This window comes from Schistocerca piceifrons, chromosome 6 (genome assembly GCF_021461385.2).
Source record: "Schistocerca piceifrons isolate TAMUIC-IGC-003096 chromosome 6, iqSchPice1.1, whole genome shotgun sequence".
NCBI lineage: Eukaryota > Metazoa > Arthropoda > Insecta > Orthoptera > Acrididae > Schistocerca > Schistocerca piceifrons.
Window position 1 is genome coordinate 90195468 of NC_060143.1, and position 15888 is coordinate 90211355.

Genomic DNA, 15888 nt, shown 5'->3' on the forward strand with positions numbered 1-15888 from the left:
TATGTGCCCATTGATGCCTCAACATCTCAACTATTCTGCAGGTTGTCACCTTTACTCCTAAATTATTAATAAAAGATTTACATCTTCCACTATCTGCTCATATGCTCCCTTCTTTTTATTAAAACTTTAAAAGATACATCACAAAACATCTCTTTCCCTTATGCTTTTTTCATTATTAAATTTTATTATTCTTGAGCATGTCTTATCAGTTAATTTCACATTTCCTCCTTTTGTTCACTATTTTGATTTTTATCAAATTCTTCATTATTTATGAAGTGTGTTCTCAAGCTACACAATATAACTTGGAGAGAGTTTTTGTTTTGGCCCGAGTGAGATGGTGCAGTGATCAGCATGTTCGACTCTTATTCAGGAGGAAGGTGGTTCAAATTCCCATGCGGCCATCCAGATTTAGGTTTTCTGTGATTTCCCTAAACTACTCCAGGAAATGCTGGGATGGCTCTTTAGAACAGGGCATAGGTGATTTCCTTCTCCATCCTTCTGTAATCCGAGCTTGTGCTGCATCAGAAATTACCAAGATGTTGATGGGACATAAAACTCTAATCTTTCTACCTTTTAGTTTCAGTCATAAACAGTAAAGTTGGGTTGACACAAAATATAAATTCCTGTCAGTTGGCAGCTATCGTCTTTATTTCAGCACAAGTGTTGCATCCCACAGCACTGATGATTTGCCTTAATGCACTCATATCTAGGGCTGCTTCTGCAATTCTTTCCATCTTTCACATCTCTAACAACAGATTTCAACAGTGACTCATGTCATAATACGTGCTTCCGCATTTGCTCTTTTTATTTCCTGTTCTGACATTTTTTCTCTTTGACTCAATCCAAAATATCTTCTTTCTTTACTTGATCACTCCACCCACTGTTTGAACAGTCTCCTGTAAAATCACCTTTCAAAATCTTCTACTAATCATTTCATTTCTAACTTCCCTTTTGCCCATGTTTCTTGCCTTATAGAGCTGTTCTCTAAAAACACGTTTTTTATGAAATTTTTCCTGGTAATAAAGCTTAAATATTTGGATGTTAGTGACTGTTAATTTTCAAAGACAGCCCTTTTGCTCTATGCAGTACTTGGTGATATGTCTTTCATGTATCTTCAATCTTTATTATTCTAGTCCTGAAACAGAAAAATTTGTCCACCTTTTCTAGTCTCTTGTCCCAGTTTGCACTTACAGCCATCAGCCAACATACATTCCAATTCATTAAGAACCCGATTCAGTTGCTGTTCACTCCTGGCAACTACTGCTGTCATTAGAAAATCATATTGTGCTGATTTTCTGTTCCTGACAAACAACTCCCACATTATGATAGTATTTTACTTCCCAATTTGCCTCTTTTACATAATAAATTAAGTGGCAATGCACTTAGTGACTGTGGGTACATAACTCTAGATTTAAGACAGTAAAAACCTTCAGCATGCAAATCCTATGGACACAAAGAGTGCATATTGATGAGTAGTCAAGCTGGGTCAACAGAAGCGTCCGATTCCACTTGTCTACTTTGACCCATGGCGTAAGGACGTTATGGTATGCGACGTCATTAAGGCGCAGAGTTTATGAGTTAGCTATGTTTGTAGATGTTGTCTTGTTGTGTTTGATGGTGCCGTGTGTGTGTGGTTTTGTTTTTTGTAGTTGTAGGTGTTGCTTTTTTTTCTATTAATAGCTATGGTTGACCTATAGAGGTCAAGGAAAATGACCAATTCTCATTTTTGTAGTTTTATGTGTAGGTATTGGTGTTTTGGTATCATCAGCTGTGGTCAAGGGAAATGTCTGATTCCAATTTCCATAGTGTTTGCTGTAGGCATTGGTGTTTTGGTATTGTCAGCTGCAGTTGCCTATACAGGTCAAGGGAAGTGTCCGATTCCTGTAAATTTTGTAATTATTTTTTTGTTCGTCATTTTGTGTGTTTTGGGAGTGTGGAGGGTTTTTTTTTTTTTTTTTTTACTTAGCTTGTCCCCTCACTAAAACTGCCAGTTTCCCGCAGTTGTCCCGTTAGTTTGATTGTATTTTAGGAGGGAGATGTTGTTGTCTTATTTATTTATAGGTGTTTTCATGTTTGTTGCTGTGTGTATGTAGAGCACATCATTGGCACCATACTGGAGACGCTTAGAATAGCCATTTCCACCATATTGATGATGTCATGGGTCAAAGCAGATGAGTGGAATTGGACACTTACATAACTCCATCAAGCCAGAAAAGTCGTCCTATTTAAAGCAATTAGTATGCACTGCCACACAGTTGTTATCACTTAAAATTTGTAAAATGCAGACAAAGAAATATTCTGATGTACTGTTTATAACAACTGATCATAAGTTAAGTTGCAGCCTAAACAACCAGGGCAATAATTATTTTACCCAAACTTCGTGTCCTGAAGTCATGTTCAGTGCAAGTCACTACAATAAGGACTCTGTTGATAATGGACGACTCACAAACACAATTTATCGACAACAGACACTTCATGATAAATTATGACTGCCTTTAGTACAGACAATGGGAGTAGGTCCAATTCTAAAATATCCAATTCAAAAACCTTGTTCCATAATAGCAAATTCAGTGAATACTTTTCAGGGGAGTGCTGCTTCCTGCAGTCAATCGATCCTTTTAGTGCTAAATGCAACCTTAATGTGGCATAATGAATGTCATTTTTTCTTCATGTATAGTCATTATGAACATCATTATTCCTTTTGAACTGCAGTGGATTATTTGCAACACACTCCATGAGGAAATAAGTATACTGTGAAACATTGTAAGAATGCTCAAATCCTTAAACAGATGTCTACAAGATGATCGTGGGGGAGTCCCACATATTATTCATACAGCATGTTTCTGAACAGAACATTATTCTGTATGATATTACTGAATGAAAAATTGCAAAATATGTCAACATACTGATTTTCTCTCCCTTAACATTTGCAATGATTCTAAGTGCAAGTGTGGCAGAACTAAGTTCTTGTAGGAGTTAAAAGATTTGCTTTTTCCAGTTTAAATTCTCATTAATACGACACCTATGAGTTTTGAAATTGTCAACCTATTTATTGTTTCCTCGTCATATTACACTTATCATTGCTGTGTCACCCATATGTGTGCAGAACTTGTTTTATATAACTCAGGGTGAGACCATTCACAAAAAACCAATGATACTTTTAAGAACTTTGTTTACCATTCTTCTGTTCCTGTAAGTATGCATGGTTACATATATGAGGAACAATAGTGAACCTACGATTGAACTTTGGGGAAGCTCATATGTGGCTTCTCCCCATTCAGAATTATGTCCTCTGACTATATGGCTTGAATTACTAAGTACAGCTCCTTGCATTCTTTTGGTTAGATATGATATTATCCATTGGTTGGCTACACCATAAAAAAAAAAAACTTCCATTTATCTATGAGAATACTGTGATCCACACAATCAAATGCCTTTGACAGGTCATAGAAAATACCAACTGGCACTATTTTATTATTTAGCACTTGTAAAATTTGCTGAGTGAACATGTAGATGACATTCTCGGTAGTGCAACTCTTCTGAAACCCAAACCATGATTTGCTGAGGATGTTGTTGTTGCTACAATGAGAGAATATTCTAGAATAAATCACCTCAAAATTTTAGAAAATGATGTCAGTAGTGAAACAGGTTGGTAGTTGTTGACATTGCTCCTACAATCTTTATGATAAAGGGGTTTAACAATGGCAGTTTTCTGTCTTTCTGGAAAAATACACAAAGTTAGTGATGCATTACATGTATCGGTTAAGAATGGGCATACTATAAGGGTACAAATCTTTTGTACTCTATTGGAAACACCATCAAAGCCAGACAAGCTTTTATTTATGAAGTGATGTCAGTAGCAACTGTAAAAGGTTACATTGTATGAAGAGAATGTGTATGGTTTTTTTTCCCCCCTCGGGAGAAATCAGTAGTATATTTTATGACTGAATACTATGAGAGTTGCTTTCTCAACATACTGCTGTGGTTGTTCTTTTGAACTGTTAATCCTTTTATTTTCTACTATATTTCAGAAGTGATTATTAAACACATTTGCTGCTTGTGACTCATCACTTGTAGCACTTCCATTCCATGTTATCCTTGATCTGTAGCTTGTTGTACTGTCTCTCATTTCATTAAATTCCATATAGCTGTAAGTCTGTTGGCAGAATTACTGACATAATGTGCATATTCCTTGATTTTTAATAGCTTTTCTTAGTAATTTTGAGTAGTTTTTGAATCATGCAGATACTGCACGATCTCCTCTTATTCTTGCCAAAAGATACATTTCCCTTTTCTTCCCACAGGATACATTAATTCCTCTAATGATCTATATTTTTTTTACAAGTGTACAAAAGAGCACTGCCAGAAAAAAAGAGGAGAGTAGGACATAGTAGTTGCTTTCAGTAGAGCATTAAACATGCTCTGATTCCCTAATTTTTATCAGAAACATGTAGAAATAGAGGTGTCCAGGCGCAACAGAAATTAATAGTTTCAAATACTCGAACTTACATACCTTGGTAATCAACGATTTTTCCAACTGAGTTTTAGTCCCATACTGTCAAACACGGAAAATACAGGGCCTTAGACGGATTTTTGTTCGAAAGGAAGTTTGAACTTGACATTTCCATTCTCGAGCAATTTTTAAAGTGTCCGAGGGCTTAATGAACAATCAGGAAATAGGACCAACTATAAAACAAATAAGAAGTATTCACCACAATCGATTCTTCAACTCCTGCCGTCGAGCTACGAATTAGCTTGGTAAGGGCATGTGATCTCGACGAAGTGTTATGACGGCTACATTTGAGAGGAAGAGCCGCAAGTGTTGCTAGGTTGAGATACAACGAACAGCTGTCTGTTGGTGACGGATGCAAACTTGCTAAGGCTGTCTTGTACACCTGAAAGAAAAAAAAAAATCACAAACAGATCGTAAAACCAAAATAAAAGAATTAATATAATACAGTCAAACCAAGCTATTTACCTCTTCTGTCACTCTAGGTTCTAACTTTATTTTTATATCGTTATATTTCACTTTTGCCAGATTTTTTAACTGGCCTACAATTAATACTGGTTTCTTTTGCGGATCGCTTGGCGTTAAACCATCCTGGAATTCCAGCTTCACTGCAGGCATAGCTGATAAGCAAAGTCTGCTGGTGCCAAACCGTCTTTGTATTACTAATCCTGGAATTGTACAGAACCGTAAAAAATGCATGTCACGTCAATGATAAGGGAAGGATTAAATAAAATCTTCTTCTCTGACCCACGTTTGAAATACAAGAAGAACGTCCACACAGTTACTTTACAATTAGCTCCACGATTTCTAAAGCTACTCTGCTTAAAAATTGAACACAAATATCAAACACAAACGCTAAAGTTCCGTTAATCCAAGTAGTAGCAAATAGAGTCTGTAAACAAAACCAGTGTTGTTAAATCTGTTACTTTTTGCCTTCAATGTTTTTACAACACAACTCAGTTAACGTCACTTATATAAGAAAAAAAAATACTCATGTAATATCTTATCAGTTCCAGAACACTGTAGTCATCAGATAAACATGATGTAAACTAAGTTGTGAAGGACTCTGGTAACCATGGAATTTAAATTACATGGCGTCAGTAGTGTCTCGTGTTTTTAATTTACTTAAGCATTGCTTATTAGTCTGGATTATCATGAACAACAGTATGGAGATTCAATAGCTAAGGAAAGAAATATAATTACAATAGAAAACTAAATGTGGCGAAGGGGGTCCTTTGTATTATTTTTCCTCTATGCTGCGGGATCTCTTCCTGTAAAGTCTTTGACCCCTATGCGTCATGTTTTTGTTTTGAATGTGCACGTGCAGTGTATTCTCTGGAAGTGTTAGTAAGGTTGTTGACAGTATTTAGTTGCAGGAAGTTTTAGAACTCAGAATGTTTAATCAAAGTACATTGGGTAATACGTCGGGGTATGGCACAACGACTACTCCATCGTCAGCTAACCCAATGAAAGATTTTGAAGTTACGTCCCCTCCTGACGATTCAGTGTCGTCTTTAGCGTTCAGTCCCGCCACAATTCCACAAAATTTTTTGATAGCTGGAAGCTGGGACAACAACGTAAGTGCATAAGACGAGAGAAATATTGTGGAAATCGTATAATTAATTTCCTTTAAATCGATGTATTGTGCAATATGACATATATTTTGTAGTTTGAATAATGTTGAGATTTTTCACAAAGGTCCGCTGCTGGGAAGTTGAACAGACCGGAAAAACAATTCCCAAGTCAATGCAGACCATGCAGGGTCCAGTACTGGACGTGTGTTGGAGCGATGTAAGTGTTAACATTACATTTCGAATGAACATTTTGCTGAAATCTGTGAATATGTTTCATGTAGGAAAACATTACATTGTCATTTACCAAGATGTACGAAATTTAAATTTGAAACTATTATTTTATTACAGGACGGGACTAAAGTCTTTATGGCTTCTTGCGATAAGATGGTAAAATGTTGGGATCTGAATAGCAACCAGACAGTGCAAGTTGCCCAGCATGATGCACCGGTGAAAACATGCCACTGGATAAAAGGAAACATGTATTCTTGTTTAATGACTGGATCATGGGACAAAACTCTCAAGGTTTGTGGAATAGCAAGAGTATTTGTTAGTTTTGAAACATTTGAAAGCTAATGGATGCATATGTATGATAAAATTATATGTATGTTTTTTTCAGTTCTGGGACACGCGAAGTGCAACCCCCATGCTAAGTATCACTCTTCCGGAAAGGGTATATTGTGCAGATGTTGTAAGTATAGTTTTGGATTATCCTGTGGTTAACTTCTCTTTTTGTTGGAAGATTAACATTATGTGCATGAGACTTGCCTTTATATTTCATTAACTTCGTTGTTGTTGTTGTGGTCTTCAGTCCTGAGACTGGTTTGATGCAGCTCTCCATGCTACTCTATCCTCTTAACTTCGTAGCGACATCAAATATTTAATGAGGATGTTTGGTATTATATGTGTTGTCATATACAATCTACTGATGCTGTCACCAAAACTACAAGACACAGGTCTACAGAAGTCTCAGGATTCCATCTGTCTTCATTGATCCATTGATGTATTGGTGTTACAGTGTGTGACGTCACTGTGGTGCGGTGTTTTTGAGCGGGTTTGTTTTTGTAGATTTCATGTTATAGTAGGTGTTATACTCTGGTGGTGGATGTTGACATGTAAAGTTGTTCTTGTAACTTGTGGTATTGGGTTGATTTGAGTCTTGATAATCTGTGAACTTGAAAGTGTGTGCTTTGTTTCCATTGAGGTATTATGATTTATTGGTTTATGTGGTTTATGTATTTGGCATTTTTGTTAGGTGTGATTAGCTTTGTGTATTGCATGTAGAATGAAACTTAATATTTTTAATGGTTTTTTATTAGGCATGGGCATGACTGATAAGTTACAAGCTAGACCCATTCATTGGGTTTGGATTTGGATGGAGACATGTTGTTGACCATTAAGGTTTGCAGTTTTTTGGACTGGTAGTGGAGTATGTTAGGTCTCATCCTTGTAGGCAGTGTATGAAGTCGACCAGAGTTCCGGTGGCCCATACTAGGAACCTGTGTATGTTGAAGTGGTGTTGTGATAACATCTGGCAATTTATTCTGTGTGGTACCTGGCATGAGAAACCTAGGTTGGCCATGGGGAGATTGTGTTGCTTATTTATTATTTTGGTTACAGGCTCTCTTTAAGGTTTTGTGTGCATGACACTGGAGTGAATGTGAGAGCTGGGTTGATTGATTCTCTTTTTGTAAGGAGGTGCGTTCAGAATATGTTAAGTAAAGGGGGAAGTTGAGTGGACCAAGAATCACATTTGAAATTGATGACTTCCATGTCAGAAAGTGGTAGTATGGGAGGGGAGTTCATGGATTGGTTTGTTGGTGTGGGCGGCTGTTATTTCAGGGGGAGGGGGGTATTCTGATTCTATTTTCGAGGTTTTGCATAGTTGTACGAATAGGGAATTTGTGGGGCTTATTGACAAGGGTAGTACTTTGATGTCAAATGCATTTTCGTGTTGTAGGGGTATGGGGAAAAGGGGTTATGAGCACTTAGTGGTTAACCATAGCATTCAGTTTAAGGGTTATGATACTAGGGCTTGCACTAATACTTTATAGGGGTTTGGAGATGAGGGGGCAGTTAAATTTGTAATAGGAGGAGGGAAGAAGTACTCTTCCAACATGTAGCTCTATTTAGATGACTATTGCTGGCAGAAGAGTATCCCTGAGAATTTTTTTGGTGTTCATGTTTTTCTTGAGGTTCGTGGAGAGGCTGTATAGGCTGAGGATTCCGAGTTGAGGAGTTGGGTTTGTGATTTTTTTTTGGGGGGGGGGGGGGGGGTGAGAGGTTGTGGCTATGGTTTGTGGGGTTGATGGGGCAGATTGTGGATGGTTGGGTTGTATTTAGAGGTTATTTTGTTTTGTTTTGAGGACTGATTTGGTTGGCTTTATTTTTATGTAAGGTGTGAGTAATTTTATTGGGAGCGGTATCAGGTGGATTGGGGTTGGTATATGGGTAGGAGAGGTTGTAGGGGGATGGGGTGATTTTGGAAGAAGGTACACACACACACACACACACACACACACACACACACATCCTTTTTCCCCCTAAGGTAAGTCTTTCCGCTCCCGGGATTGGAATGACTCCTTACCCTCTCCCTTAAAACCCACATCCTTTCGTCTTTCCCTCTCCTTCCCTCTTTCCTGATGAAGCAACCGTTGATTGCGAAAGCTTGAATTTCTGTGTGTACGTTTGTGTGTCTATCAACCTGCCAGCGCTTTCGTTTGGTAAGTCACATCATCTTTGTGTGTGTGTGTGTGTGTGTGTGTGTCTGTATACGTGTGGATGGATATGTGTGTATGTGCGAATGTATATCCATCCTTTTTTCCCCCTAAGGTAAGTCTTTCCGCTCCCGGGATTGGAATGACTCCTTACCCTCTTCCTTAAAACCCACTTCCTTTCGTCTTTCTCTCTCCTTCCCTCTTTCCTGATGAGGCAAGAGTTTGTTGCGAAAGCTTGAATTTTGTGTGTATGTATGGTATGTGTCTGTGTTTCTATCGACCTGCCAGCGCTTTCGTATGGTAAGTCACATCATCTTTGTTTATATATATATATATATAATAGAGGGAAACATTCCATGTAGGAAAAATATATCTAAAAACAAAGATGATGTGACTTACCAAATGAAAGTGCTGGCAGGTCGACAGACACACAAACATACACACAAAATTCAAGCTTTCGCAACAAACTGTTGCCTCATCAGGAAAGAGGGAAGGAGAGGGAAAGACGAAAGGATGTGGGTTTTAAGGGAGAGGGTAAGGAGTCATTCCAATCCCGGGAGCGGAAAGACTTACCTTAGGGGGAAAAAAGGACGGGTATACACTCGCGCACACACACACATATCCATCCACACATATACAGACACAAGCAGACATATTTGAAGACAAAGAGTTTGGCCAGAGATGTCAGTCGAGGCAGAAGTGCAGAGGCAAAGATGTTGTTGAATGACAGGTGAGGTATGAGTGGCGGCAACTTGAAATTAGCGGAGATTGAGGTCTGGTGGATAACGGGAAGAGCGGATATATTGAAGAGCAAGTTCCCATCTCCGGAGTTCGGATAGGTTGGTGTTAGTGGGAAGTATCCAGATAACCCGGACGGTGTAACACTGTGCCAAGATGTGCTGGCCGTGCACCAAGGCATGTTTAGCCACAGGGTGATCCTCATTACCAACAAACACTGTCTGCCTGTGTCCATTCATGCGAATGGACAGTTTGTTACTGGTCATTCCCACATAGAATGCGTCACAGTGTAGGCAGGTCAGTTGGTAGATCACGTGGGTGCTCTCACACGTGGCTCTGCCTTTGATCGTGTACACCTTCCGGGTTACAGGACTGGAGTAGGTGGTGGTGGGAGGGTGCATGGGACAGGTTTTACACCGGGGGCGGTTACAAGGATAGGAGCCAGACGGTAGGGAGAGTGGTTTGGGGATTTCATAGGGATGAACTAACAGGTTGCGAAGGTTAGGTGGACGGCGGAAAGACACTCTTGGTGGAGTGGGGAGGATTTCATGAAGGATGGATCTCATTTCTGGGCAGGATTTGAGGAAGTCGTATCCCTGCTGGAGAGCCACATTCAGAGTCTGGTCCAGTCCTGGAAAGTATCCTGTCACAAGTGGGGCACTTTTGTGGTTCTTCTGTGGGGGATTCTGGGTTCGAGGGGATGAGGAAGTGGCTCTGGTTATTTGCTTCTGTACCAGGTCGGGAGGGTAGTTGCGAGATGGCGAAAGCTGTTGTCAGGTTGTTGGTGTAATGGTTCAGGGATTCCGGACTGGAGCAGATTCGTTTGCCACGAAGACCTAGGCTGTAGGGAAGGGACCGTTTGATGTGGAATGGGTGGCAGCTGTCATAATGGAGGTACTGTTGCTTGCTGGTGGGTTTGATGTGGACGGACGTGTGAAGCTGGCCATTGGACAGGTGGAGGTCAACGTCAAGGAAAGTGTCATGGGATTTGGAGTAGGACCAGGTGAATCTGATGGAACCAAAGGAGTTGAGGTTGGAGAGGAAATTCTGAAGTTCTTCTTCACTGTGAGTCCAGATCATGAAGATGTCATCAATAAATCTGTACCAAACTTTGGGTTGGCAGGCCTGGGTAACCAAGAAGGCTTCCTCTAAGCGACCCATGAATAGGTTGGCGTACGAGGCGGCCATCCTGGTACCCATGGCTGTTCCCTTTAATTGTTGGTATGTCTGGCCTTCAAAAGTGAAGAAGTTGTGGGTCAGGATGAAGCTGGCTAAGGTGATGAGGAAAGGGGTTTTGGGTAGGGTGGCAGGTGATCGACGTGAAAGGAAGTGCTCCATCGCAGCGAGGCCCTGGACGTGTGGAATATTTGTGTATAAGGAAGTGGCATCAATGGTTACAAGGATGGTTTCCGGGGGTAACCATTGATGCCACTTCCTTATACACAAATATTTGTGTATAAGGAAGTGGCATCAATGGTTACAAGGATGGTTTCCGGGGGTAACCATTGATGCCACTTCCTTATACACAAATATTCCACACGTCCAGGGCCTCGCTGCGATGGAGCACTTCCTTTCACGCCGATCACCTGCCACCCTACCCAAAACCTCTTTCCTCATCACCTTAGCCAGCTTCATCCTGACCCACAACGTCTTCACTTTTGAAGGCCAGACATACCAACAATTAAAGGGAACAGCCATGGGTACCAGGATGGCCCCTTCGTACGCCAACCTTTTCATGGGTCGCTTAGAGGAAGCCTTCTTGGTTACCCAGGCCTGCCAACCCAAACTTTGGTACAGATTTATTGATGACATCTTCATGATCTGGACTCACAGTGAAGAAGAACTCTAGAATTTCCTCTCCAACCTCAACTCCTTTGGTTCCATCAGATTCACCTGGTCCTACTCCAAATCCCATGCCACTTTCCTTGATGTTGACCTCCACCTGTCCAATGGCCAGCTTCACACGTCCGTCCACATCAAACCCACCAACAAGCAACAGTACCTCCATTACGACAGCTGCCACCCATTCCACATCAAACAGTCCCTTCCCTACAGCCTAGGTCTTCGTGGCAAACGAATCTGCTCCAGTCCGGAATCCCTGAAGCATTACACCAACAACCTGACAACAGCTTTCGCATCCCGCAACTACCCTCCCGACCTGGTACAGAAGCAAATAACCAGAGCCACTTCCTCATCCCTTCAAACCCAGAACCTCCCACAGAAGAACCACAAAAGTGCCCCACTTATGACAGGATACTTTCCGGGACTGGATCAGATTCTGAATGTGGCTCTCCAGCAGGGATACGACTTCCTCAAATCCTGCCCTGAAATGAGATCCATCCTTCATGAAATCCTCCCTACTCCACCAAGAGTGTCTTTCCGCCGTCCACCTAACCTTCGTAACCTGTTAGTTCATCCCTATGAAATCCCCAAACCACCTTCCCTACCCTCTGGCTCCTACCCTTGTAACTGCCCCCGGTGTAAAACCTGTCCCATGCACCCTCCCACCACCACCTACTCCAGTCCTGTAACCCGGAAGGTGTACACGACAAAGGCAGAGCCACGTGTGAAAGCACCCACGTGATCTACCAACTGACCTGCCTACACTGTGACGCATTCTATGTGGGAATGACCAGCAACAAACCGTCCATTCGCATGAATGGACACAGGCAGACAGTGTTTGTTGGTAATGAGGATCACCCTGTGGCTAAACATGCCTTGGTGCACGGCCAGCACATCTTGGCACAGTGTTACACCGTCCGGGTTATCTGGATACTTCCCACTAACACCAACCTATCCGAACTCTGGAGATGGGAACTTGCTCTTCAATATATCCGCTCTTCCCGTTATCCACCAGACCTCAATCTCCGCTAATTTCAAGTTGCCGCCACTCATACCTCACCTGTCATTCAACAACATCTTTGCCTCTGCACTTCTGCCTCGACTGACATCTCTGGCCAAACTCTTTGTCTTCAAATATGTCTGCTTGTGTCTGTATATGTGTGGATGGATATGTGTGCGCGCGCGAGTGTATACCCGTCCTTTTTTCCCCCTAAGGTGAGTCTTTCCGCTCCCGGGATTGGAACGACTCCTTGCCCTCTCCCTTGGAGGCCACATCCTTTCGTCTTTCCCTCTCCTTCCTTCTTTCCTGTTGGGGCGGCAGTTTGTTGCGAGGGCTTGGATTTTGTGTGTGTGTTTGTGTTTGTTTGTGTGTCTGTCGACCTGCCAGCGCTTTCATTTGGTAGGTCACTACATCTTTGTATTTTTTATATATATATATATATATATATATATATATATATATATATATATATGATTATAATAGAGGGAAACATTCCACGTAGGAAAAATATATCTAAAAACAAAGATGATGTGACTTACCAAATGAAAGTGCTGGCAGGTCGACAGACACACAAACAAACACAAACATACACACAAAATTCAAGCTTTCGCAACAAACTGTTGCCTCATCAGGAAAGAGGGAAGGAGAGGGAAAGACGAAAGGATGTGGGTTTTAAGGGAGAGGGTAAGGAGTCATTCCAATCCCGGGAGCGGAAAGACTTACCTTAGGGGGAAAAAAAGGACGGCTATACACTCGCGGGAAATACGGAAGCGTCCGATCCCGCCCGTCTGCTTTGACCCATGAGGTCACAAATATGGCGGAAACAAAAACAAACACACACACTTTCCACAAGAAGCCTAATGACACTAACGGGACAAGCGCTGGAAATGGGGTGTTTTGGGTGGGGGCAAACTAAATATAAACAAATTTAGATGCCTTGCGTAGCTACAACGTGTAAGTGAAGACAGCCATGCATGAATACCCACCCACCTCCCCAGGGGTCGTAACCCCTGCAACCCATAGAAGATAAAGATGCTTCAGTAGCTGATTAGTGTTTTTTGTCTTTTTTTTAAAAAAGAAAAAATCTCACGGGATAGAACGAACAGATCAGAAAGATAAATGTAATAAACTAAAACGGTAATTTTGTTTCTGTTGCAGGCTTGCTTTAGTTTTATTTTAATGTAATGTTGATGCTTTGTCTGGTTTGGGTTTATGGTAATTTTGTTATAGTTCAGTTGATTTAGGGAATTTGGGGGTTGTTGGGTTTTCGAGTTGTGCTTTTAATATTGTCGGATGTTTGTGTGCTATTTAGCTCTTGTGCAGTTTGTTGAAGTAGTTTTTTTTACTTATGTTTGGGTTGCAGGTATCTAGGGCTTTGCTTGAGCTATATAGGTATAGGGAATTTTGTGATACCCCATTTAGGAAATGCATATGTTGTTTTTTTGGCATTGAGGGCTTTGTTTAAACTTTATAGGTCAATTGAAATATAAGATTCCTGTGGTTTTGTGCTTATAACACTGTATTGTATGTTGAGATTTTTTTTTGGATAATATTTATTTTGGGTTGGTGCCATTTCTTGTATTATCGTATATTTAGCTTTTCACCACCCTAAACTCTCTATTACCAGCAGTTTTCCAATTAACTTCATTTTACTGTTGGAGCGAAAAAAATTGTGTTACTTTTTTGTTCGCATATGTATGTAGTGACATTATAATCACTATATTGCATTAGGTGGAAGTGAGTGTTTCAGCTGTACTGGTGATGTCATAGGCCAAAGCAGGCAGGCGGAATCGGACAGTTCCCTAATGCCAGGACGTATTCATTACAGAGTGTTCCCAGTAGTTGTAATTTTAAACATTGACAGTAGATGAAGTTATAAACAGTCATGAGAGCAGCTAATGGAAATAATAAAAAAGGAAAACTGGAATTGAGATAAGTCCAAAGATTTTGTTTTATAGACCTGACAGTTCTTTGTGTTGTCATTATTTGCTGCAGGTCTTTATTCAACTGGGATACTTCACTGCTCACAGCCTACACATTTGCCTTGTATCCAACCTGGGTGCATGCAAAATTCAAAGCCAAAGTCATTAAAGCAGTCACAGTACACCTTCATATCATCCTTACTACTCTTGTTAAAATAGTGCGATGCGCCTGTAGGTTGTGTTTCATATTTTCCTTTCATACATTTGAACAATTGCTTTCTTTGTATATTAACATAACTATTAGTTGAATGCTCAGTTTAGTTAGTAACCTAACTGGCAAATTATTACAGTTTATCTTGGTTATGTACCAGCTGTTTATTAGTCTAACATACATTTTTGGGGCAGAAAAAATTTTCAAATAAACTGAGCCTTTATATTTTGTGAATATAATTGTATGTGGATCTAAATAATTTTAATTATCTTTTGTGAATAATTTTCATTTTCTCTTGTTAGTAAATTTTGTTACTTAAAGTATTTAAGCTTAAGCTGAAGCTCCCATTGTCGCTCAGAGCTAATATAACAAGGGGAAGTGATGAATCTGCTGTTAAAGACCTTGTCCTCACCAATGTGCATAAGTGCAACATAGATAAGTAGTAAATGTCATATGTAACAGGAAACCTGAATGCGGATCACTCGCAGATACGTTCAGTGTCTTTGTGGAAACTTGTTTGGTAAATTTAGAGAACCAGTACTCAAGGTACACTGCACAATTCTGCTGCTTGAATTATTACTTATTTAGGGAACATGAGAGATTTGTGTGTGTACAGTCACAGTCATTTGCCTCCCACTCATAGACCCTGATGGGACACTATAAGTAATGATTAATACCGTATTGCTATTAATTTCCCAGCATCATGCTCTGTACTGTAGCTTGTGTTATGTGTAAAAACTTACCAAATGTTAGCTATGATCTCAAAGTATTTCATTCGGCAATTACTGAAGCTTTTGAACTGCAGATCTGTCCCAACAGTTTCAGTAGAGAGAAAAGATATACTAAAGAAATAGTGCACTGGGTAGAATGTGGAATCTGGCCTTCAGCAAATGGCAAGAACTAAGATACGTCTGGCACCCTCACCACTTCCCATTATGTCTGGTGGTCTGGAACCAACTGATCTATCTATGACAAGAGTGGTGAATACGAATTAACAGCTACTGTTGAAACCAAAAGCAGTATTAATTCACTATCTTTGTGAGTGCTACTGCGAAGAGCTTCTTAGTACCACAAAATTATGTGCTAAATCAATAACAGCACAGTACTGAACAGTTGAAAACTATATGAATGATTACTGTATATGTGAAACGATTATTATTATTATTATTATTATTATTATTATTATTATTTTGTTTGGCTCAGTGGCTTAGTGCAAGTCATTAAATTGGCTGCAACTTCGGTGACTTGCATATACCTAACTTACCCCAGTTATCCAACAGGGGACGAGGGATCTCCAGTTTAACATGGATTGCAAGTCACGTCATTTCTACCAACTCCTTGCATCGTTGAGGGGTAAAGGCTAGGTTAAAACAATGA

The 15888-nt window shown here is 40.3% G+C and overlaps 2 protein-coding genes across 4 annotated transcripts in view; one reads left to right on the plus strand and one right to left on the minus strand.

Moving 5' to 3' along the window:
* LOC124802567 (probable aminopeptidase NPEPL1) overlaps positions 1-5520 on the minus strand; it is a 49877-nt gene extending 44357 nt beyond the window's left edge. Inside the window, exons 1-3 of one of the 3 annotated variants that reach the window (XM_047263436.1) lie at positions 5502-5520; positions 4979-5178; positions 4713-4895 (exon numbers count right to left, since the gene is read on the minus strand). In XM_047263436.1, the coding sequence (XP_047119392.1) occupies positions 4713-4895; positions 4979-5178; positions 5502-5505 (387 nt within the window). In that variant the 5' untranslated portion in view covers positions 5506-5520. The other 2 variants (XM_047263438.1, XM_047263437.1) reach the window with 2 other exon arrangements.
* A 299-nt stretch (positions 5521-5819) lies between these two features.
* LOC124802745 (protein Rae1) overlaps positions 5820-15888 on the plus strand; it is a 58170-nt gene continuing 48101 nt past the window's right edge. Inside the window, exons 1-4 of the mRNA XM_047263728.1 lie at positions 5820-6087; positions 6209-6301; positions 6433-6606; positions 6701-6772. Of these exons, the coding sequence (XP_047119684.1) occupies positions 5905-6087; positions 6209-6301; positions 6433-6606; positions 6701-6772 (522 nt within the window). The 5' untranslated portion in view covers positions 5820-5904. The remainder of the gene's footprint in view (positions 6088-6208; positions 6302-6432; positions 6607-6700; positions 6773-15888) is intronic.